This window comes from Somniosus microcephalus, chromosome 7, assembly GCF_052327205.1.
Source record: "Somniosus microcephalus isolate GS21.2 chromosome 7, FLI_Smic_1.0, whole genome shotgun sequence".
NCBI classification, from domain to species: Eukaryota; Metazoa; Chordata; class Chondrichthyes; order Squaliformes; family Somniosidae; genus Somniosus; species Somniosus microcephalus.
This window is the reverse complement of record NC_140993.1, coordinates 16,883,196-16,905,742: the sequence shown is the minus strand read 5'-3', so window position 1 is coordinate 16,905,742 and position 22,547 is coordinate 16,883,196. Positions and strand designations below refer to the sequence as shown.

Genomic DNA, 22,547 nt, shown 5'->3' with positions numbered 1-22,547 from the left:
ATTGAGAGTTCGTTCTGCTTTTGTTTTACAGATAATCAGTGCAACCACTCCGTGTGCAGACTTTTTCTTTCAAAGTTGCTGTGTTGTGCCATCACGCAAGAGGATACTGCAGACAACTGTGGGACCTGGGAGAACAAACACTGGCGCCATTACCAAATTAGTACAGAAGTGTAGTGAGGTGGATCTCAATATTATAGTATTATGGAAGGTTGGTATAATAAATGAGCATTTAGGATGAATAGCTGTACAATAAAAGGTATTGCTGATTGGAATGAACTGAACAGTATGTAGTGTTGTTTGATTTGGAGGAGAAAACTCATGATACAGAAGCATTAGGAGCAGGAGTCGGCCATACAGCCCCTCGAGCCTGCTCCACCATTCAATAAGATCATGGCTGATCTTCGACCTCAACTCCACTTTCCCGCCCGATCCCCATATCCCTTGATTTCCCCAGAGTCCAAAAATCTTATCGACCTCCGCCTTGAATATACTCAACGACTCAGCATCCACAGCCCTCTGGGGTAGAGAATTCCAAAGATTCACAGCCCTCTGAGTGAAGAAATTCCTCCTCATCTCAGTCCTAAATGGCCGACCCTTAATCCTGAGACTGTGACCCCTGGTTCTAGACTCTCCAGCCAGGGGGAAACAACCTCTCGGCATCTATGCTGTACTTTTAGACCACTTTCTAAATTGAAGCAGTGATTTTAAGAATGTTTCTTATCCTGTTGAGGTATATTTATTAAATACGTAATTGAATTATGAAGAAAAATCATATACTCTAGTTGAAAATTGAGCTTATTGTGACTTTTTTCAGGTAATTTCTGGCAGTTTTGAGTGTTGTGTGTGAGATCATTCTTTAAGACACACAACTCACCTGTGAGATACTGGTCTTTGATACTTGGGAAACCCCACAAGTAGCTCAATACAACTAATTTATGTCCTATATTAACTTGGTTATAAAAGTGACTCAACAAATTGTCCTGTACAGCCAACGACATCTGATTCCTTTCTCCCCTGTTGTCCTGAAGATGTGCCACTCTGAACTTTCCCCTCCCCTGTGCCATCGTTTCAGTCCCTGCCTCTTCCAGCTCATCGCCTCATGGTTCTCTCACCAAGGTGGATGAATTCTCAACAATCACTTGCTATTTTATGACACCTTTAACATAGAAAAATGTCCCAAAGCACTTCATAGAAGCCTGATCCAAATAATGGATATTGGGACATTCGGAGGTATGACCCTAAACCCTTGGTCAAAGAGTTGAGTTTTAAGATGGATCTTAAAGGAGGCGAGGGAGTTGGAGAGATGATTTAAGGAGGGAATTGAAGAGTCTGAGACTTAGCTGGCTGAAGGTACGACCGCCAATGGTGGAGTGAAGGACGAGTGGTGACTAAATCAGTGTTGGAGGAGTGGGGAGGGGGGGTGGGATTGTGGGGCAGGTGGAGGTTAGAGAGATGGGGAATGGCGAGGCCATGAAGGGATTTAAACATAAGAATTTTAAGTTCAAAATATGTACGTTAGCAAGGATGCATGATGGGCAAATGGGAGTTGGTGCAGGATAAGATGTGGGTGGCAGAGTTTTGAATGAGCTGAAGTTTACAGAGGGTTAAAGATGGGAGGTTGGCCACGAGAGTGAGTGTCGGTGCAAAGGGATGTGAGAGAGAATTTCAACAACAGATCGACAGAGGTGGAGGCTGGCTGTCTTTCCTGTTTACTGGGTTACAGGTCTCCGTACTGAGCAAAGAGCTTTCTGTTTGTAACGTGCCACATCAGATTTCTGTAGTTAACTGAACAGAAGCTCAGACTGTGGAAATGTCCTGCCACAGGACGGCACTGGTTAACCCTAATGCAGAGTCCTTAATAACTGCACAGGATACTAATCTAACATCACGAGCAACATTGCTTAACCTTGCCCAGTTGTACAGAGATACTCCCCTGGTTCCTGTAGAACTGGAGCCATAGCATTCCGTGAAATATATCGTCCCCTTCAATCCTTTATCCGGCTCCTTTTCAGATGTGTCAATCAATGTCATTATAACCAATCAGAGCGCTCTCTATGAAAAAATACTTTTTTATATTTCTGGATGGAATCTTAGTATCTGGTGATCAAATTAATTGGTTTACTTCTGGCTTGGAAGTAGACTGGACGACAAGCAGGAGTATGCATCATTATGTTGCATGTTAGCGCCACTTCAAAGGGTGGGGTGGGGAGGTAAATCTGTTCTGTGTAGGTGGATGACTTGAATGCTAATGGTCAAGTCCACATAGGCGACAAGGGAGACAGCTGATCATTTGTGGTGGTCCCGTCAGGGCGTCCTGCAAGCAAGATTCTCTCCGCTTGGTCTTGCCTGAGAGGGGTTGATAGCTGGAGAACCAGCCTGATGTTGAGTGCTGTAAAGGGGTAGCTGTATTCAATTAACGGAAACAGACCACCGCTGGTCAACCATCTGTCCAGAAAAGAATGACCATTTCCCCCCCCCCCCCCCCCCCCCCCCCCCCCAAAAAAAGCTCCTAGAAAAGATGGAAATACCCCCGGCTATTAAGTTATCTCACCTCGTGTTTATCCACAACCAGAAACTGGTTACTTTATCTGTCAGCTGTGGCTCAGTGGGTAGCACGCTCACCGCTGCGTCAGAAGGTTGTGGGTTCATAGTCCCACTCGAGACGTGAGCACAAAAATCTAGGCTGAAGCTCTAGTGCAGTACTGAGGGGAGCGCTGCACTGTCGGAGGTGCCGTCTTTCGGATGAGACATTAAACTGAGGCCCCGTCTGCGCTCTCAGGTGGACATAAAAGATCCCACGGCCACTATTTTGAAGAAGAGCAGGGGAGTTATCCCTGGTGTCATGGCCAATATTTATCCCTCAATCAACGTAACTAAGACAAACTTTTCTGGTCATTAGCACATTGCTGTTTGTGGGAGCTTGCTGTGTGCAAATTGGCTGCTGCGTTTCCTACATTACAACAGTGACCACACTTCAAAAAGTACTTCATTGGCTGTAAATTGCTTTGGAATGTCTGGTGGTCGTGAAAGGTGCTATAGAAATGCAAGTTTTAAAAAAAATCTTTTATCTCTAGATGTGGACAAACTTGTGTACACTTACTCTGTGTGTTAATATTCTGGGATTTGCTTCATTATTTTTAATGGTCATGGGGTATTTATGCTGAACTTGCGCTTGCGTTTGTGATAAATTGACTAGCCATGGTTGGACAAATTGTATATGGTGTATAGAAGTAACAGACTTGATGGACGGAATGAGATGTTCTCGTTCCACACTTGTTCTTAATATAGGTGCATTAATTGTGATCAGGATGTAGTCCAGAAAAGTGATGCAGTCTTGCTCTGCACAATGGCAAAGGTTCCAGTGGGATACCGATGTTGCTATGAAAATTGAATTTCTCTCTTTTGTTACAGGCATATGTTGTAGAGGACAACAAGCAGTTTATTCTAGAAGGCCAGTTTCATGTTGCTCTGCAGTCAATTGGGAAAGAAGCCTGTTCATTACCTCAAGTGCAGGTAACTCATTTCTAACTGTGCCCAGTGCCATTGTGTTTTTGTGACTTTTTATAATCTAAATCAACTTAACTTCGCTCCATTAATGGTTTTATTTGCCTTGCAGTCTTCCCATTGCTTCTTGAAAATGCTCTTCTCAAAATCCAAATATGAACACTGCTGGTATTTTCCTGGGGCTATGGATTCCAGAGATAGCAAGATAATTAAGAATGAAGACGGCCATTCAGGCCATCTTGATTTATCCATCCAGAAATCCATCTAGAAATATTTTCAAGTTCCCACATTGTAGCATCCAGTTGTTTCTTTAAATGTTTCCAGGGTTTTCAGCTCCACTGCTCGATCTGGAAGTCTATTCCATATATTGATGTTTTTTTGAATGAAGAATCATCTGATGTTAGTCTTGAATTTACCTTTACTCATTTGAATCCGTGTCCTCTTGTACTCTCAATTTAAAGTAACATTCCAAGATTATTTTAGCCATTCATATTTTTTTAAATTTGTTTATGGGATGTGGGCGTCGCTGGCAAGGCCAGCATTTATTGCCCATCCCTAATTGCCCTTGAGAAGGTGGTGGTGAGCCGCCGCCTTGAACCGCTGCAGTCCATGTGGTGAAGGTGCTCTCACAGGGCTGTTAGGTAGGAATTCCCAGGATTTTGACCCAGCGACGATGAAGGATCGGCGATATACTTCTAAGTCAGGATGGTGTGTGACTTGGAGGGGAACTTGGAGGTGGTGGTGTTCTAGCTGGAAGAGGTCGCGGGTTTGGGAGGTGCTGCCGAAGAAGCCTTGGCGAATTGCTGCAGTGCATCTTGTAGACGGTACACACTGCAGACACGGTACGCCGATGGTGGAGAAAGTGAATGTTTAAGGTGGTGGATGTGGTGCCAATCAAACGGGCTGCTTTGTCCTGGATAGTGTCGAGCTTCTTGAGTGTTGTTGAAGCTGCAACTCATCCAGGCAAGTGGAGAGTATTCCATCACACTCCTGACTTGTGCCTTGTAGATGGTGGAAAGGCTTTGGGGAGTCAGGAGGTGAGACACTCGCTGCAGAATACCCAGCCTCTGACCTGCTCTTGTAGCCACAGTATTTATGTGGCTGGTCCAGTTAAGTTTCTGGTCAATGGTGACCCCCAGGATGTTGACAGTGGGAGATTCGGCGATGGTAATACCGCTTAATGTCATGGGGAGGTGGTTTGACTCTCGCTTGTTGGAGATAGTCATTGCCTGGCACTTCTCATGAATGTTATCTGTCACTTATCAGCCCAAGCATGAACGTCGTCCAGGTCTTGTTGCATGCGGGCATGGATTGCTTCATTATCTGTGAAGTTGTGAATGGCGCTGAACACTGTGCAGTCATCAGCGAACATCCCCATTTCTGACCTTATGTTGGAGGGAAGTTCTTTGATGAAGCAGCTGAAGATGGTTGAGCCTAGGAAACTGCCCTGAGGAACTCCTGCAGCGATGTCCTGGGGCTGTGATGATTGGCCTTCAACCACCACAACCATCTTCCTTTGTGCTAGGCATGACTCCAGCCAGTGGAGCGTTTTCCCCCTGATTCCCATTGAAGCCAGTTTTACTAGGGCTCATTGATGCCAGACTCTCTCAAATGCTGCCTTGATGTCGAGGGCAGTCACTCTCACCTCTGGAATTCAGCTCCTTTGTCCATGTTTGGACCAAGGCTGTAATGAGGTCGGGAGCTGAGTGGTCTTGGCGGAACCCAAACTGGGCATCAGTGAGTAAGTGCCGCTTGATAGCACTGTCGATGACACCCTCCATCACTTTGCTGATGGTTAAGTGTAGACTGATGGAGTGGTAATTGGCCGGGTTGGATTTGTCCTGCTTTTTGTGGACCGGACACACCTGGGCAGTTTTCCACATTGCCGGATAGATGCCAGTGTTGCAGCTGTACTGGAACAGCTTGGCTAAAGGCACGGCTATCTCTGGAGCACAAGTCTTCAGCACGATAGCCGGGATGTTGTCGGGGGCCCATAGCCTTTGCTGTATCCAGTGCGCTCAGCCGTTTCTTGATATCACGTGGAGTGAATCGAATTGGCTGAAGACTGGCTTCTGTGATGGTGGGGACCTCGGGAGTAGGCCGATATGGATCATCCACTCGGCACTTCTGGCTGAAGATGGTTGCAAATGCTTCAGCCTTGTCTTTTGCACTCACTTGCTGGGCTCCACCATCATTGAGAATGGGGATATTCTTGGAGCCTCCTCCTCCTCCCGTTAGTTGTTTAATGGTCCACCACCATTCACGACTGGATGTGGCAAGACTGCAGAGCTTTGACCTGACCCGTTGATTGTGGGATCGCTTAGCCCTGTCTATAGTATGCTCCTTCTGCTTTTTAGCATGCAGGTAGCCCTGTGTTGCAGCTTCCCCAGGTTGGCACCTCATTTTTAGGTACGCCTGGTGATGCTCCTGGCATGCTCTTCTACACTCATCGTTGAACCAGGGTTGGTCCCCTGGCTTGATGTTCATGGTAGAGTGAGGGATATGCCGGGCCATGAGGTTACAGATTGTGGTGGAATACAATTCTGCTGCTGCTGATGGCCCACAGCGCCTCATGGATGCCCAGTTTTGAGCTGCTAGATCTGTTCTGAATCTATCCCATTTAGCACGGTGGTAGTGCCACACAACACGATGGAGGGTGTTCTCTGTATGAAGACGGGACTTCGTCTCCACACTCTGTGTGCGGTGGTCACTGCTACCAATACTGTCGTGGACAGATGCATCTGCGATAGGTAGATTGGTGAGGACGAGGTCAAGTAGGTTTTTCCCTCGTGTTGGTTCTCTCACCGCCTGTCGCAGGCCCAGACTGGCAGTTATGTCCTTCAGGACTCGGCCAGCTCGGTCAGTCGTCTTCTTAGGCAGTCCCTCGGAACCAAGGATGACTTGCTTCCACATTAAAAAATGAGTTCTCAGGTGGCTGATGAGTCCAATGCGGGACCAACAGTCTCTGTCACAGGTGGGGCAGACAGTGGTTGAAGGGGCGGGTGGGTGGGGTGCTTGCGTTGACGTGCGCTGCCTGCGCTTGGTTTCCGCTTGCTCCCAGTGAAGAGACTCGAGGTGTTCGGCACCTTCCCGGATGCTTCTCCTCCACTTTGTGCGGTCTTGGGCCAGGGATTCCCAGGTGTCGGTGGGGATGTTGCACTTTTTCAAGGAGGCTTTGAGGGTGTCCTTGAAGCGTTTCCTCTGCCCACCTGGAGCTCTCTTGCCGTGCCGGAGCTCCGAGTAGAGCGCTTGTTTTGGGAGTCTCGTATCGGGCATGCGGACAATGTGACCCGTCCATCGGAGCTGATTGAGCGTGGTCAGTCAGTAGTGGTGCTACCGAGCCACTCTTGGTGATAGACATTGAAGTCCCCCACCCAGAGTACATTCTGTGCCCTTGCTACTCTCAGTGCTTCTTCCAAGTGGTGTTCAACATGGAGGAGTACTGATTCATCAGCTGAGGGAGGGCAGTAGGTGGTAATCAGCAGGAGGTTTCCTTGCCCATGCTTGACCTGAAGCCATGCGACTTCATGGGGTCCGGAGTCAATGTTGAGGACTCCCAGGGCCACTCCTTCCCGACAGTATACCACTGCCGCCACCTCTGGTGGGTCTGTCCTGCCGGTGGACCCGGACATACCCAGGGATGGTGATGGAGGAGTTTGGGACATTGGCTGAAAGGTATGATTCTGTGAGTATGACTATGTCAGGCTGTTGCTTGACTAGTCTGTGGGACAGCTCTCCCAATTTTGGCACAAGTCCCCAGATGTTAGTGAGGAGGACTTTGCAGGGTCGACTGGGCTGGGTGTGCAGTTGTTGTGTCCGTAGCCGGTGCCGAGGTCGATGCCGGGTGATTTGTCCGGTTTCATTCTTACTTTGTTTCATAGCGGTTTGTTACAACTGAGTGACTTGCTGGACCATTTCAGAGGGCAGTTAAGAGTCAACCACATTGCTGTGGGTCTGGAGTCATATATCCAACTCCTTCTTGAATATATTTAATATATGTTTCTTGAGGCTAAAGGAATCAAGGGGTATGGGGAGAAAGCAGGGACAGGGCACTGAATTTGGATGGTCAGCCATGATCTCATTGAATGGCGGAGCAGGCTCGAGGGGCCGAATGGCCTACTCCTGCTCCTATCTTCTATGTTTCTATAGGCCAGACCGGGTAAGGATGGCAGATTTCCCTCCCTGTAGGACATTAGTGAACCAGATGGGTTTTTACGACAATCCGATAGTTTCATGGTCACCATTACTGGGCATCGTACTCTGGCCAGAGCATTATAAAGTTTTATCGTGACTTATCTACATAGTCAAAACAGTTGAATATAAGTACGTGAGGGAGAAAGGAATCGAAGGATATGCTGATAGGGTGAGATGAAGAGGGGTGGGAGGAGGCTCGTGTGGAGCATAAACACAGGCACGGACCAGTTGGTCTGAATGGCCTGTTTCTGTGCTGTAGGCTCGATGTAATTCAATAGCTTCTTCATCACGGAGTTCGTATGTTGCCTATTTTCCGTTCCCATGTGCAGTACTTTACATCTGTCTGCTTTAAATTTCATTTGCCATTGTTGTGCCACTTAATTCGTTCAGCTCGATTTGGGTAGCCAAAGGGGTCATTTCAGAGCTGCCACTCTCAATTCCACCGCCCTTTCTAGTTGGGTATAGTCTGTAAATTTGACTGCTTTGCATTCAGGCTCTGGATCCACGTCGGCGACCTAAATTAGAAACAGTGGTCCAATACTGATGGCTGGGGTGCCCCACTTTCTGTCTCCCTCCTCCCCGCTGCTCTGACATACCTTCTCCAAAGCGCAGTTGTTTTCTCCCTTCGTTCAAAGTGTTTACCCCGAATCCCTACAGCTTGGAACTTACAAAGTTCCCCCACAAAAATGCTATTCGTTTACCAGAAACCTTCTCGAAGTCCTGGCCCACAACATCATAGGGCTTCCCAGAGTCCGCTTAGATTGTCACGTCCTTAAAAAAAAAAAAAAAAAAAAAAAGTCGAGGCAGGATCTTTCCCTTCTGAATCAATGTTGACTGCTTCCAAGCTTGTTACTGTCTAGATAAATCAAGTCTACTCCTTATAGCGCCGTGGGACATTTTACTGCATTACAGGCGCTATATAAATGCAAGTTGTTGTATGTAGTTGGCTTTATCTGTTCCCCTTTTTGCAGTTGAACACCTGTTTCCAATCTACTGGTACCTTTCCAGCGTCCATTAACTCCATTTCTAGCACTTCCATCTAATTTATATCAAATCCATTGATTTTTTTCTTGGGTTATCTCTGTTTTGGTGGGGTGCATATTGTTCATAACTCTTTCAGGAATGACTTGGGTGTAGTAAATGTGATTTTAAAATATTAACATTTTCGCTCCCATCAAATATGTACATACGGTCCCTTGTCTGAGGCACCACACTTGTGGAAGCCACACGTTCCATGTTTCAGGCAATTAATTCCATCTATGTAGAACGATCTGGCGACCATGGAGGGTGTATAGAGTAAAAGATAACCATGTACAGGAAACTCTTTTATCCGGGACCGGCGTGGTGCCGGTTGATCAAAAAGTCCAGATTACAGAGGTATACTTGCCAAGGTACGAGAGCCCCGTACACGGCCACAGGTGCAGGAGCCCCGGTTACACGGCCACAGGTGCAGGAGCCCTGGTTACACGGCCACAGGTGCAGGAGTCCCGGTTACACGGCACTTGTGCAGGAGTCCCAGTTACACGGCCACAGGTGCAGGAGTCCCGGTTACACGGCCACAGATGCAGGAACCCTGGTTACACGGCACTTGTGCAGGAGCCCCGGTTACACGGCCACAGGTGCAGGAGCCCCGGTTACACGGCCACAGGTGCAGGAGCCCCGGTTACACGGCCACAGGTGCAGGAGCCCCGGTTACACAGGTGCAGGAGCCCCGGTTACACGGCCACAGGTGCAGGAGCCCCGGTTACACGGCCACAGGTGCAGGAGCCCCGGTTACACGGCCACAGGTGCAGGAGCCCCGGTTACACGGCCACAGGTGCAGGAGCCCCGGTTACACGGCCACAGGTGCAGGAGCCCCGGTTACACGGCCACAGGTGCAGGAGCCCCGGTTACACGGCACTTGTGCAGGAGCCCCGGTTACACGGCCACAGGTGCAGGAGCCCCGGTTACACGGCCACAGGTGCAGGAGCCCCGGTTACACGGCCACAGGTGCAGGAGCCCCGGTTACACGGCCACTAATATATAGTAAAACTTACCTGAACCTACTCCTGAATTTTGCCGGTTGAGAGATTTCTGGATATTTTAGGTGCCGGTTAAGAGAGTTTCCTGTATTGTGATATGCTGAGTACTATGACTGATTGGGTTGTAAGATTGAATGAATGCTGATACAAAAGCAAAATACTGCAGAGGCTGGAAATCTGAAATAAAAACAGAAAATGCTGGAAATACTGAGCAAGTCGGGCAGCATCTGTGGAGAGAGAAAGAGTTAACGTTTCAGGTTGATGAAAGGTCGATTTCTGACGAAGGGTCATCGACCTGAAACGTTAACTTTGTTTCTCTCTCCACAGATGCTGCCCGACCTGCTGAGTGTTTCCAGCATTTTCTGTTTTTATTTGAAGGAATACTGGTATCGTCACAGCTTTGTTTCAAAGTACGTTTTGCAGGGTACAAATTCACACTTTTATTTCTCATTCGAGTGAGTTATTTAGGCACAGAACAAAATATAACACTTTCTTTTCTCATTACAACTTATAAAGTAGTTGTGTGAATTGCAGGAATTTTCCAACCCTTGGGCAATGATTACTTGTTCTGTTGTGGTGGGAAATAGAAGTTATGAAATCTGAGTGTTTTTTCTATCTTGCACCTCCCAGGAAGCGCAGGAAATGGTTCTGTTGAAATTTATACGACCTGAACAGCCACCGCTGCCCACAAGACCGAGCATGGAACAGCTTTCCCATCTTATTAAGATTAGTCTTCATTACCCTGAATACTACGACCATCCATTTCACCAAAAGAGGTTTGTAGATTATTTTTAACATGACTTAATTGGCAGCTATGTCTGTTCGAAGCAACCGTGCTTAAATAAGCTTCAGGAAAAAGTTAACCAAGTATTGTGTTGTGCTAAGTACACATAACAACAACAACTTGTATTTATACAGCGCCTTTAACGTAGTAAAACGTCCCAAGGCGTTTCACAGGAGTGTTATAAAACAAAATTTGACACCGAGCCACATGGAGGAATTGGGGCAGATGACTCGAAGCTTGGTCAAAGAGGTCGGTTTTAAGAAGCGTCTTAAAGGAGGAAAGAGAGGTAGTGAGGCGGAGAGGTTTAGGGAGGGAATTCCAGAGCTTGGAGCCCTGGCAGCTGAAGGCACGACCGCCAATGGTGGAGCGATTAAAATCGGGTTGCTCAAGAGGTCAGAATTAGAGGAGTGCAGAGATCTCGGAAGGTTGTGGGGCTGGAGGAGATTACACAGGTAGGGAGGGGCCTGGCTATGGAGGGATTTGAAAACTAGGATGAAAATTTTAAAATTGAGACGTTGTTTAACCGAGAGCCAATGTAGGTCAGTGAGCACAGGGGGTGATGGATGAACGGGACTTGGTGCGAGTTAGGACACGGGCAGCAGAGTTTTGATGACCTCATGTTTGCGGAGGGTAGAACGTGGAAGCCTACCAGGAGTGCGTTGGAATAGTGAAGCACTATATCGAGCTTTATTCCCCATCCGCCAAAACCATCCACTATACCAGGACCATCCTGGGTGGTGGGGGGCAAAGATAACTTCTGGCTTCTTTTCCCCACTACCAATCGTCTGCTTAAACCCCTGCCCCCTCCACCCACACCACCAAGATCATGTTACCAAGAACTCATGGGCTTATTCCTTGTTACTAATGTTGCCACCATCTGTTCAGCTGCCTCTGCCACAATCACCCCCCCCCCCCCCCCCTTGCCCTTCCTGCCAAGCCTCCTCATAGGTTCCCACTTGCCTACATCTTTCTCTAGTTTCTCTCCTATCTACTCTCTTGATCTCTGAGCTCATCTTCTCCATGAAACCCACCCCTTGCTCTCTCGACCCCATTCCCGCTAAACTGCTGACCACTCGACTTGTCCACCTGGCTCACATGCTAGCTGGCACTGCAAATGGTTCCCTCCCCTAGGTTATTATTCCCCTCCCTTTCAAAATATCCCTCAACACCTCGCCCCTGCCTTCAAAAATCTTGCCCTCTGCCTCTCTTTCCTTGCCAACTACCATCCCATCTCCAGCCTCCCTTTCCTCTTCAAAGTCCTTGAACGTGTAGTCACCTCACAAATCTGTGCTCATCGTTCCCATCTGAATCTTTCCAATTAGGTTTCTACCCCTGCCACGGCACTGAAATGACCCTGATAAAAGTCACCAGTGACATCCTGTGTGACTGTGACCGTGGTGTACTATCCCTCCTTGTCCTTCTTGACCATTGAAGCTTTTTATGGTGGACTACACCATCCTCCTCCAGTGTCTCTCCTCCCTTGTCCAGCTCGGTGGGAATTCCCTCGCTGGGTTCCACTCTTGCCTATTCATGTGTAGCCAGATCAGTTCCAGCAATGGCTTCTTTTCCTACCCCCACGCTATTGCCTCCCGAGTTCCCCCAACGATCTGTCCTTGGCCGCCACCTTTTCCTCATCTACATGCTGACTCTTGACCACCTTAGCAAAGACAGGGCCAAGTTCCACAGGTACACTGTAGACAGCAGCTCTACCTCTTCACCAGCTCTCTTAACCCCTCCACTGCTTTGGTGCTGTCGGACTGCTTGTCCAACATCCAGCCCTAGGTATGCTGTAATTTTCACCAGTAAACATTAGGAAGACCAAAAAACACATTTCAGCCCCCACCACAAACTCCCTCCCACTCCCATCCCTTTCTCCGGCAACTGTCCCGGGTTGAACCAGACTGTTTGCAATCTCGGCGTCCTATTTGACACTGAACTGAGCTTCTGATCCCATATCCTCTCCATCACAAACCCCGCCTACTTCAACATCCATAATATCCCCGCCTCATCCCATCTGCTGCTGAAACTCTCACCCCCGCCTTTCTCATCTCCAGACTCTACTATTGCAATACTCTCTTAGCCGGCCTCTCTCTCCACACTTAGTTTATTCAAATATCTGCTGCCCTTCATCCTGTGTTCTCACCCTTGTGCTCGTTGGCTTTCCATGCCCCAACTCTCCAATCATGTTTAAATCCCTCCGTGCCCTCTCCCCTCCCTGTCTCGCACCTCCTCAAGCTCTATAACCCTGAGAGCTGTGCGTTCTTCCAAATCTGGCCTCCTGTCCTTCTCCCGCTCCCTTCACTCACACCCCCCCCCCCCCCCCTTAATTGGCGGCTGTGCCTTCAAACATCTAGGAATTTGTTTCCTAAAACTCCCTGCCTCTCTCAAGACCCTCCTTTAAAACCTGTCTCTCTGACCAAGCTGCCAGTCACCCTTCCTGATATCTGCCCCTTTGGCTCAGCATTGATGTTTGTCTGATAACGATTCAGTGAAACACTTCTTGAGAGTGTTCTCTACAATAAAGGTGCCCTATAAATACAACTTGTTCTTGTATAGCTTTAACTAAATCTTAAGGACATTTTTGTTTGAGATTTTTGGTGGAACGATGTGATATTTTAATTCCTCTTGTGCACGGAGCCTCTGAACTACTTTTCTCCAATTATTAGTTGTATTATATTCCATTTATGCGAAAAGTCTTAAAGAACAGCATGATTGGCACTTGCTGTTCAGCTCAAAATACTGCTTTAAATTCAGATTAGCATGCTTTACTGTCTAGTAATAAGCTGGATAAAGGGGGAAACACATTGTAGTCTGTAGAATATAAATTGAGTGAAACCCAGGAAGTCAAATTACAGCCAAAGGATTCGTGAGGCAACAGGACTTAACTTTAGCTAAAAAGCAAGTTAATGGAGATAAAAAATATTGGGGTTATTCAAAAGTTAGATATCATAGAATGATACAGCACAGAAGGAGGCCATTCGGCCCGTCGCGTCCGTGCCTAGAGTACCTGGAGGGAATTTTTTTAATGTTCTTTATACACTCGATTGCATGTATCACTGCTGCATTGAGTGACTAATGCAAAATCCTATGATCACCTGCATTCAGAGAATGGGGGGGGGGGGGGGGGGGGGGCATAAGAACATAAGAAATAGGAGCAGGAGTAGGCCAATCGGCCCCTCGAGCCTGCTCCGCCATTCAATAAGATCATGGCTGATCTGATCCTAACCGCCAATCCACTATCACAGAACCATCTCCTGAATCTAACAGAATTAGACACACGAAATAGGAGCAGGATCAGGCTACACGGCCCCTGGGCCCGCTCCGCTACCCACAGGGCCGTGACCGATCCAAACCTAGACTCATGTCCAAATTCCTGCCCGCTCCCCGTAACCCTTAATTCCCTTTACTTCTAGGAAACTGTCTATTTCTGTTTTAAATTTATGTAATGATGTAGCTTCTACAGCTTTTTGGGGCAGCATATTCCATGGACCTACCACCCTCTGAGTGAAGTAGTTCCTCCTCATCTCAGTTTTGAAAGAGCAGCCCCTTATTCTAAGACTATGCCCCCTAGTTCTAGTTTCACCCATCATCGGGAACATCTTCCCCGCATCCACCCGATCCAACCCCTTCACAATCTTACATGTTTCAATAAGATCGCCTCTCATTCTTCTGAACTCCAATGAGTAGAGTCCCAATCTACTCAACCTCTCCTCATATGTCCATCCCCTCATCCCCGGGATTAACCAAGTGAACCTTCTTTGTACTGACTCGAGAGCAAGTATGTCCTTTCTTAAGTATGGACACCAAAACTGTACGCAGTATTCCAGGTGCGGTCTCACCAATACCTTGTACAACTGAAGCAATACCTCCCTATTTTTATATTCTATCCCCCTAGCAATGAAAGCCAACATTCCATTGGCCGCCTTAATCACTTGCTGCACCTGCATACTAACCTTTTGAGTTTCGTGCACCAGGACCCCCAGATCCCTTTGTACTTCAGTACTTTCCAGTTTCTTGCCATTAAGATAATAACTTGCTCTACGATTTTTCCTGCCAAAGTGCATAACCTCACACTTTCCAGTATTGTATTCCATCTGCCAAATCTCTGCCCACTTACTTAGCCTGTCAATGTCCCCTTGCAGGTTTTTTATGTCCTCCTCACTCACTACTTTCCCTCCCATCTTAGTATCATCTGCAAACTTTGATATGTTACACTCGGTCCCCTCCTCCAAATCGTTAATATAGATTGTAAAGAGTTGGGGACCCAGCACTGACCCCTGCGGAACACCACTAGTTACTGATTGCCACTCTGAGAATGAGCCATTTATCCCAACTCTCTGCCTTCTGTTAGATAGCCAATCCTCTATCCATGCCAGAATATTACCCCCAATCCCGTGATTTTTTATCTTAAGCAATACTCTTTTGTGTGGCACCTTGTCAAATGCCTTTTGGAAGTCTCAATACACTACGTCCACTGGTTCCCCTTTATCCACCCTATACGTTACTTCCTCAAAGAACTCCAGCAAATTTGTCAAACATGACTTCCCCTTCATAAAACCATGCTGACTTTGTCCTATTAAATTATGATTATCCAAATGTCCTGTTACTGTCTCCTTAATAATGGACTCCAAAATTTTACCTACCACAGATGTTAGGCTAACCGGTCTATAGTTTCCAGCCTTCTGTCTACTGCCCTTTTTAAATAAGGGTGTTACATTAGCAGTTTTCCAGTCTGCCGGGACCTTTGCCGAGTCCAGGGAGTTTTGGAAAATTATTACCAATGCATCCACAATCCCTACCGCCACTTCCCTCAAGACCCTAGGATGTAAGCCATCAGGTCCAGGTGATTTATCCACCTGGAGTCCCATTATTTTACCGAGTACCACTTCCTTAGTGATTTTGATCGTGTTTAGCTCCTCCCCACTTTAGCCCCCTGTTTGTCCAGTGTTGGGATATTCTTAGTGTCTTCGACTGTAAAGACTGATGTAAAATATTCATTCAGTGTTTTTGCCATCTCCATATTTCCCACCATTAATTTCCCGGTCTCATCCTCTAAGGGACCAACATTTACTTTAGCCACCCTTTTTTTCTTTTTATATAACTATAAAAACTCTTACTATCTGTTTTTATATTTTTTGCTAATTTACTTTCATAATCTATCTTCCCTTTCTTAATCAATCTTTTTGTTATTTTTTGCTGTCTTTTAAAGTTTTCCCAATCCTCTATCCTCCCACTAGATTTGGCTACCTTATATGCCCTTGTTTTTAGTCGAATACTATCCTTAATTTCTTTACTTAGCCACGGATGGCTGTCTTTTTTTTTACACCCTTTTCTTCTCAGTGGAATATATATTTTTTGGAAGTTGTAAAATAACTCCTTAAATGTACACCACTGATCATGTATCGTCTTACCCTTTAATCTATTTTCCCAATCCACTCTACTCAATTCCGCTCTCATACCTTCATAGTCTCCTTTATTCAAGCTTAGCATGCTTGTTTGAGATCCAACCTTCTCACCCTCTAATTGAATATGGAATTCAACCATGTTATGGTCACTCATTCCAAGGGGATCCTTTACTAGGACATTTTTAATTAATCCCATCTCGTTACACAGGACCAGATCTAAGGTTGCTTGCCCCCTGGTCGGTTCAGTTACATACTGCTCAAGAAACCCATCCCTAATACACTCAATGAACTCATCCTCAAGGCAGCCCTGCCCAATTTGATTTGTCCAATTAATATGATAGTTAAAATCCCCCATAATTATAGATGTTCCCTTATTACAAGCCTCAACTATTTCCTGATTGATACTCCGTCCAACAGAGTTGCCACTGTTCGGAGGCCTATAGACTACGCCCACTAGTGTTTTTTTTCCCCTTATTATTCCTTACCTCCACCCAAACTGTTTCATTATCCTGATCTTTTGACCCAATATCATTTCTCTGTATTAGTGATTCCTTCCTTTATTAACATAGCCACCCCACCTCCCCTTCCTTCCTGCCTGTCCTTCCTGATCGTTAAATAACCTGGTGTGTTTAATTCCCAGGCATTGTCACCCTGCAGCCATGTTTCTGTAATGGCCACAAGATCATACCCATATGTAGTTATTTGTGCCATTTACTCGTCTATTTTGTTACGAATGCTACGTGCATTCAGATAGAGAACTTTCAAAGATGTTTTGTGACACTTAGTTCCTGCTTTTGCCCTTTTTATTACTTTACCTTTTACTCCATACCTTCTGCCCCTTCCTGACACGCTCTGGTTTTTAATTTCCCCACTGCTACCTAAGTCTATGACCTTCTCTGTTATTTTTATTATTTGCTCTCTAGGAATCTCCCCCCCCCCCCACTAGTTAGTTTAATGCCCTCTCTACAGCCCTAGTTATATGATCCGCCAGGACCCTAGTCCCAGCACTGGCCACTGGGCGGGGGGAGAAGTATTTTTGACTAGTTTAATTCATGGTCTTTCTGCCAAAGTTCAATTAATTCAAGATTTTGTCTGTTTCTAAACATCATTACTGAATCCGATATAAACACAATTCTTGTAGCATATGGAGTTAAAAGTTTGTTAAATCTAGATCTGTTTGAGCACACAAAGGATCTGTAACTTTTTTTGTCTGTTCCACAGTTTGTGTTTAGTCCCCGTTATGCTCGTTCTTTTCAACTGCTGTCAGATTGAAGTGGATATTATCATTGATCTGCGACACAAGGCCACAAGGTAAAGTAGATTCCAAAACTTCTGTTTCATTATCAAACTGCTGTTAACAAATCAACTTAACCAAGAATAGCATTATGCATATTTGTTTCCACTTTGAGATATACTAGGTGCGTAAGTAAAATATTGCATTACTGCAGTGGTTATGTAATTCCGGGAATGCGAATTCAAATCCCACCGTGGCAATTTGAACATTTGGAATCAGTTTTATTAAAAACCTACGGTGATGATCTGGAAGTAGAAAGTTGGTGGCACTGAGAGTGACCGTGACACGTTGGATTGTTGTTAAACCCCAACTGGTTCACGAATGCCCTTTTAGGGAAGTGAACCTTGTCCCCTGTCTGTATTAACAGTTGCAGTAAAGATTTTTTCATGTATTGTAGACGTTGCTCGCTGCTGAAGTGCATTCAATAGCCAGCCTCAAATTATAAACGATTAGACCCAACGACAAATTCACTGAAGTACTGAGTTTGGTAAAAGAAAAAAGATGTGCATTTCTATAGCGCCTTTCACCACCTCAGGACGTCCCAAAGTGCTTTACAGCCAATGAAGTACTTTTTGAAGTGTAGTCACTGCTGTAATGTAGGAAACGCGGCAGCCAATTTGCACACAGCAAGCTCCCACAAACAGCAATGTGATAATGGCCAGATAATCTATTTTTGTGATGTTGATTGAGGGATAGATATTGGCCCAGGACACCCTGCTCTTCTTTGAAATAGTGGCCGTGGGATCTTTTATGTCCACCTGAGAGGAGACGATACCTCGATTTAACATCTCACCCGAAAGACGGCCCCTCCGACAATGCAGCACTCCCTCAGCACTGCACTAGAGTGTCAGCCTGCATTTTGTGCTCAAGTCCCTGGGGTGGGACTTGAACCCACAACCTTCTGACTCGGAGGGTGCTACCAACTGAGCCACAGCTGACACAAAAGTTGCACACGTGTTGTGCTCTCCTGTACTGTATCGGTTAGTCGCCTTAGGGCAGCAGCCCATTATAAACAAGTCTCCACACAGCTTTCAACTGTTAAATTATTCCAGGGATTCTCCCCCGTGACTCGAAGCCAGAAGATGTGTTAATCACTCATTGTGTGCAGAGTTTTCTGACTCCCAAATTTGCCTTTTACTAGTTGAACCTTCATCCTTGTGTGTACTCTGTGGGTTAGTTGGAAGTCATGCTCTGAATCTACTTTTTTCTATACAGTTTACAATATGTAATCTGTATTAGATAGATAGAAAGGAACATTGTACCTAGGGGTGTATGCGCATTACATAGGGTTGTGAATCTTTGGAATTCTCTGCCCCAGAGGGCTGTGGAGGCTCAGTCGTTGAGTATATTCAAGGCTGAGATCGATAGATTTTTGGACTCGAGGGGAATCGAGGGATATGGGGTTCGGGTGGGAAAGTGGAGTTGAGGTCGAAGGTCAGCCGTGATCTAATTGAATGGCGGAGCAGGCTCGAGGGGCCGAATGGCCGACTCCTGCTCCTAACCCTTATGTACACCTCACACCTAGATCTCTTTCAACTTCATCCCTTTCTCCATCATCACGCAGTACTGATGTCCGTGTTTATTCTAGGTGCTGTACTTTACACTTGTCTCTATTAATTTCATTTGCCGTTGTCCGATATTTTGTCATAACTTATCTTGTAGTTCGCAAGCTGCATCACATGGGATTGTCTGAAAATGTGAGTGATTTGCTGTGAACTTCTGAGTCGAGGTTGTTGGTGTAAACTGTTAAGGTCCCAACATCAATTCCCCAGAGCACCCCACTGAGTGATTGGCACAACCCCACACAATTCCTCTAACAAATACCCAACAGTGACCACACTTCAAAAGTACCTCATTGGCTATAAAGCGCTTTGGGATGTCCGGTGTTCGTGAAAGGCGCTATAGAAATGCAAGTCTTTCTTTCTTTATACCTTTCAGCTAATTTCTTACTCATTCCTGATTTTTGAATCTGAATTCCCTGAAGCTTAAATAGTCTTTGCGTGGATATTTGTCAAATATTTTAGGAAGGTAGGGAAGTCCATTTGGGATTTGACTTCCTTGGAAAGAAGCCTAACCTGTTGGCCAGACAGGATCGCGCACTCTGAATCCATACTGGCTGCTGCTTACAAGTTTATCACACAAGCAGTCCTTGGGTTTACTCTGCAATTGATTCATTGATGCAAGGCCAATGGGTCTGCGTGTTACCTTATTGAAAACGGATACCACGTTGGCCTGCCTAGTCCTCCCTGTGCGAATTAACTTTTTATTTCATTCCTTTTCAGACTTAATACTTGGGATAAATATCATCTATCTCTCGGAACTTATTTAGCACGGGGAGACTGTGCACTTAACCCAAAATATAATCTTTACTCTTAATACATAATGTCTATTGTCTTAATTACAGTTTAGAAGAATGAGGGGTGATCTCATTAAAACATACAAAATTCTTACAGGGCTTGACAGGGTAGATGCAGGGAGGATGTTTCCCCTGGCTGGGGAGTCTCGAACCAGGGGTCACAGTCTCAGAATAAGGGGTCGGCCATTTAGGACTGAGATGAGAAATTTCTTCACTCAGGGTGGTGAATCTTTGGAATTCTCTACCCCAGAGGGCTGCGGAGGCTCAGTCGTTGAGCATATTCAAGACTGAGATCGATAGATTTTTGGATATTAAGTGAGTCAAGGGATATGGGGATAGTGCAGGAAAGTGGAGATGATCTTATTGAATGGCAGAGCAGGCTCGAGGGGCCGAATGGCCTACTCCTGCTAATTCTTATGTTCTTAGTTAGGATGGCTCTAAATGACACGAGAAAACTTTTTTTTTTTTTAATGATTATAGGAACAGGAGGAGGCCATTCAGTCCCTCAAACTTGTTCCGCCACTCAATGAGATCATGGCCGATCTGTGAATGTTTGTTTTCTTTCTTCCAGTCCAGAGACGTTGGAGGTTCACGGTTCTTTCACCTGGCTCGGACAGACCCAGTACAAAATTCAGCTGAAGGGGCAGGAGGTTCACACTGTTCCACTGAAGGCTTGTTTTGTTCACGCCGGCGTCTATAACCTTGGCACGCCCAGAGTCTTCGCCAGGCTCGCTGACCAGAACGTGCAGTGTGAAACCAGCCAGCAGAACTCCACACCAGCCCTGATAATCATCAACAACATCTGACTGAGCAGGCAGTGCGACGCGCGGCCATCACCATGAATCTCAGAAGGAATCATAAATACCGATCGTTTTTCTTTTGTAGCTAATGTTGAAATTTCCTGCAATTGTACGTTGCACCGACAACAAATTCACAACTAATGTCACAAAATTGTACAGAACAAATGGCGGGGGATGGGGGGGACCGGGGGGGGGAGGGTGCAAGGGAAAATGACAATACACCAGATCTAAAATTATTTTATGTCTTTCATAATAAAAGGCACTCTGGACTTGGGTGTGCATATGTAAAATGATTTTTGAATATATTTATCATTCATCTCTGCTTATAATTAGACCTTTTTTAATGCAAGCATCGAGTATAGATGTGCGGGTTGGGCCATGTGTGAGTAATGCAGTTTAAAACTGCTGTTCCCTTTTCCGGCACATTGTTCCAACATCTGCAGTTGTCGGAGAGGATGTCCAAACTGTAATTTTGGGCTTTTTCCTTTTTTCGGCCTCAATTATTAACTCGAAAGACTGTGATCACTAATTGTGTAGTTTGTGGGGGGTGGAATATGCATTAATTGCACAAGCTAACCACTCATTGCTAACTGTTCGAAAGCAATCTTTTTACGTTCAATCTTTGAGGTATAAAATTAAACATTGCTTTACACGTCTTGGATCCAAGCCCTTTTTACACACTGATGCGTTTCTCACTCTCTCAGGTTTAAAAGAAAAAGCTGAATAATGAAGCATACCTATTTGATTTGATGTCTTTTTGGGTTTGGTTTAATTCAATTTCCAAGGTTTTTTTTTCCCCAAAGCCACGGGGTGTTCGAGTTGGACCCAGCTAGCTACATTATGATGGAACTTTGCAAATTCAACGTGTTATTTAATGTATCGACAGACTTCAAATGAAAACAAATGTCTTTTCAAGAAATGATGTATTATATTTATAGCTAATGTCTGTAAATAGAATAAAACATAACCCAGATATCTCTTGAGTTTGCTTCTGACTACCACACATCAGCATGAATGTTACAGCTATAACTCTCAATCCAACAACGTTGCATTATTTGCTGCTCAAAATCTCAAACATAGTTTATTCAGTGAACACTTTTTAATTGTCTTATAGATTTTTTTAAATCTGTCATGATTAAAAATCATGGATGAGACGTTAATCCAAGGCCCCGTTAGGTGGACATAAGATCCCATGGCTCTATTTTGAAGAGCAGGGGGAGTTATCCCTGGTGTCCTGGGGCCAATATTTATCCCTCAATCAACATCACTAAAGCAGATTATTTGGGCATTATCACATTGCTGCCACGTTGCCTACATTACAACGGTGACTACACTTCAAAAGTATTTCATTTTCTGTGAAGTGCTTTGGGTCGTCCTGAGGTGGTGAAAGAAACTCTAGAAATGCAAGTTCTATTCTTTCTATAGAAGAGCAATCTGTGTTCGCACAAGGGACCAGGAAAATTGGGCCTTGTGTCCACTACTCAATACCATCTTGTGGCCTTAAAATTGATGTATCGTGTTATAACTTGCATACCAGGGACTCCCTTCAAAGAGATAATAGATTAAGTGAATGGGCAAAAAATTGGCAGATGGATTTCAATGTGGGCAAGTGTGAGGTCATCCACTTTGGACCTAAAAAGGATAGAACAGAGTACTTTCCAAATGGTGAAAAGGTAGAAATAGTGGAAGGCCAAAGAAACTTGGGTGGTGGGCCCAGGTACATAGATCATTAAAATGTCAGAAAATAACCAAAAAGGCTAATAGAATGCTGGCCTTTATATCTAGAGGATGAGAATATAAGGGGGTCGAAGTTATGCTGCAGCTACACCTGGAGTACCGTGAGCAGTTCTGGGCACCACACCTTCAGAAGGATATACTGGCCTTGGAGGGAGTGCAGCGTAGGTTTACCAGAATGATACCTGGACTTCAAGGGTTAACTTACGAGGAGAGATTACACAAATTAGGGTTGTATTCCCTGGCATTTAGACAGTTAAGTGGTGATTTGATTGAAGTTTTCAAGTCATTAAGGGGAACTGATAGGTGAGATAGAAGGAAACAATTTCTGCTGGTTGGGGATTCTAGGACTAGGGGGGCAGAGTCTAAAAATTAGAGCCAGACCTTTCAGTTGTGAAATTAGGAAACACTTCTACACACAATGGGTGGTAGAAGTTTGGAACTCTCTTCCGCAA

At 45.5% G+C, this 22,547-nt stretch overlaps 1 protein-coding gene across 2 annotated transcripts in view; it reads left to right on the top strand.

Moving 5' to 3' along the window:
• trappc8 (trafficking protein particle complex subunit 8) overlaps positions 1–21,331 on the top strand; it is a 193,443-nt gene extending 172,112 nt beyond the window's left edge. For both annotated transcript variants that reach the window (XM_085992266.1, XM_085992265.1), the window contains 5 exons: positions 32–208; positions 3,412–3,513; positions 10,350–10,495; positions 17,130–17,219; positions 20,130–21,331. In XM_085992266.1, coding sequence (XP_085848392.1) covers positions 32–208; positions 3,412–3,513; positions 10,350–10,495; positions 17,130–17,219; positions 20,130–20,364 — 750 coding nt within the window. In that variant the 3' untranslated portion in view covers positions 20,365–21,331. The remainder of the gene's footprint in view (positions 1–31; positions 209–3,411; positions 3,514–10,349; positions 10,496–17,129; positions 17,220–20,129) is intronic.
• The last annotated feature ends 1,216 nt before the right edge of the window (positions 21,332–22,547 follow it).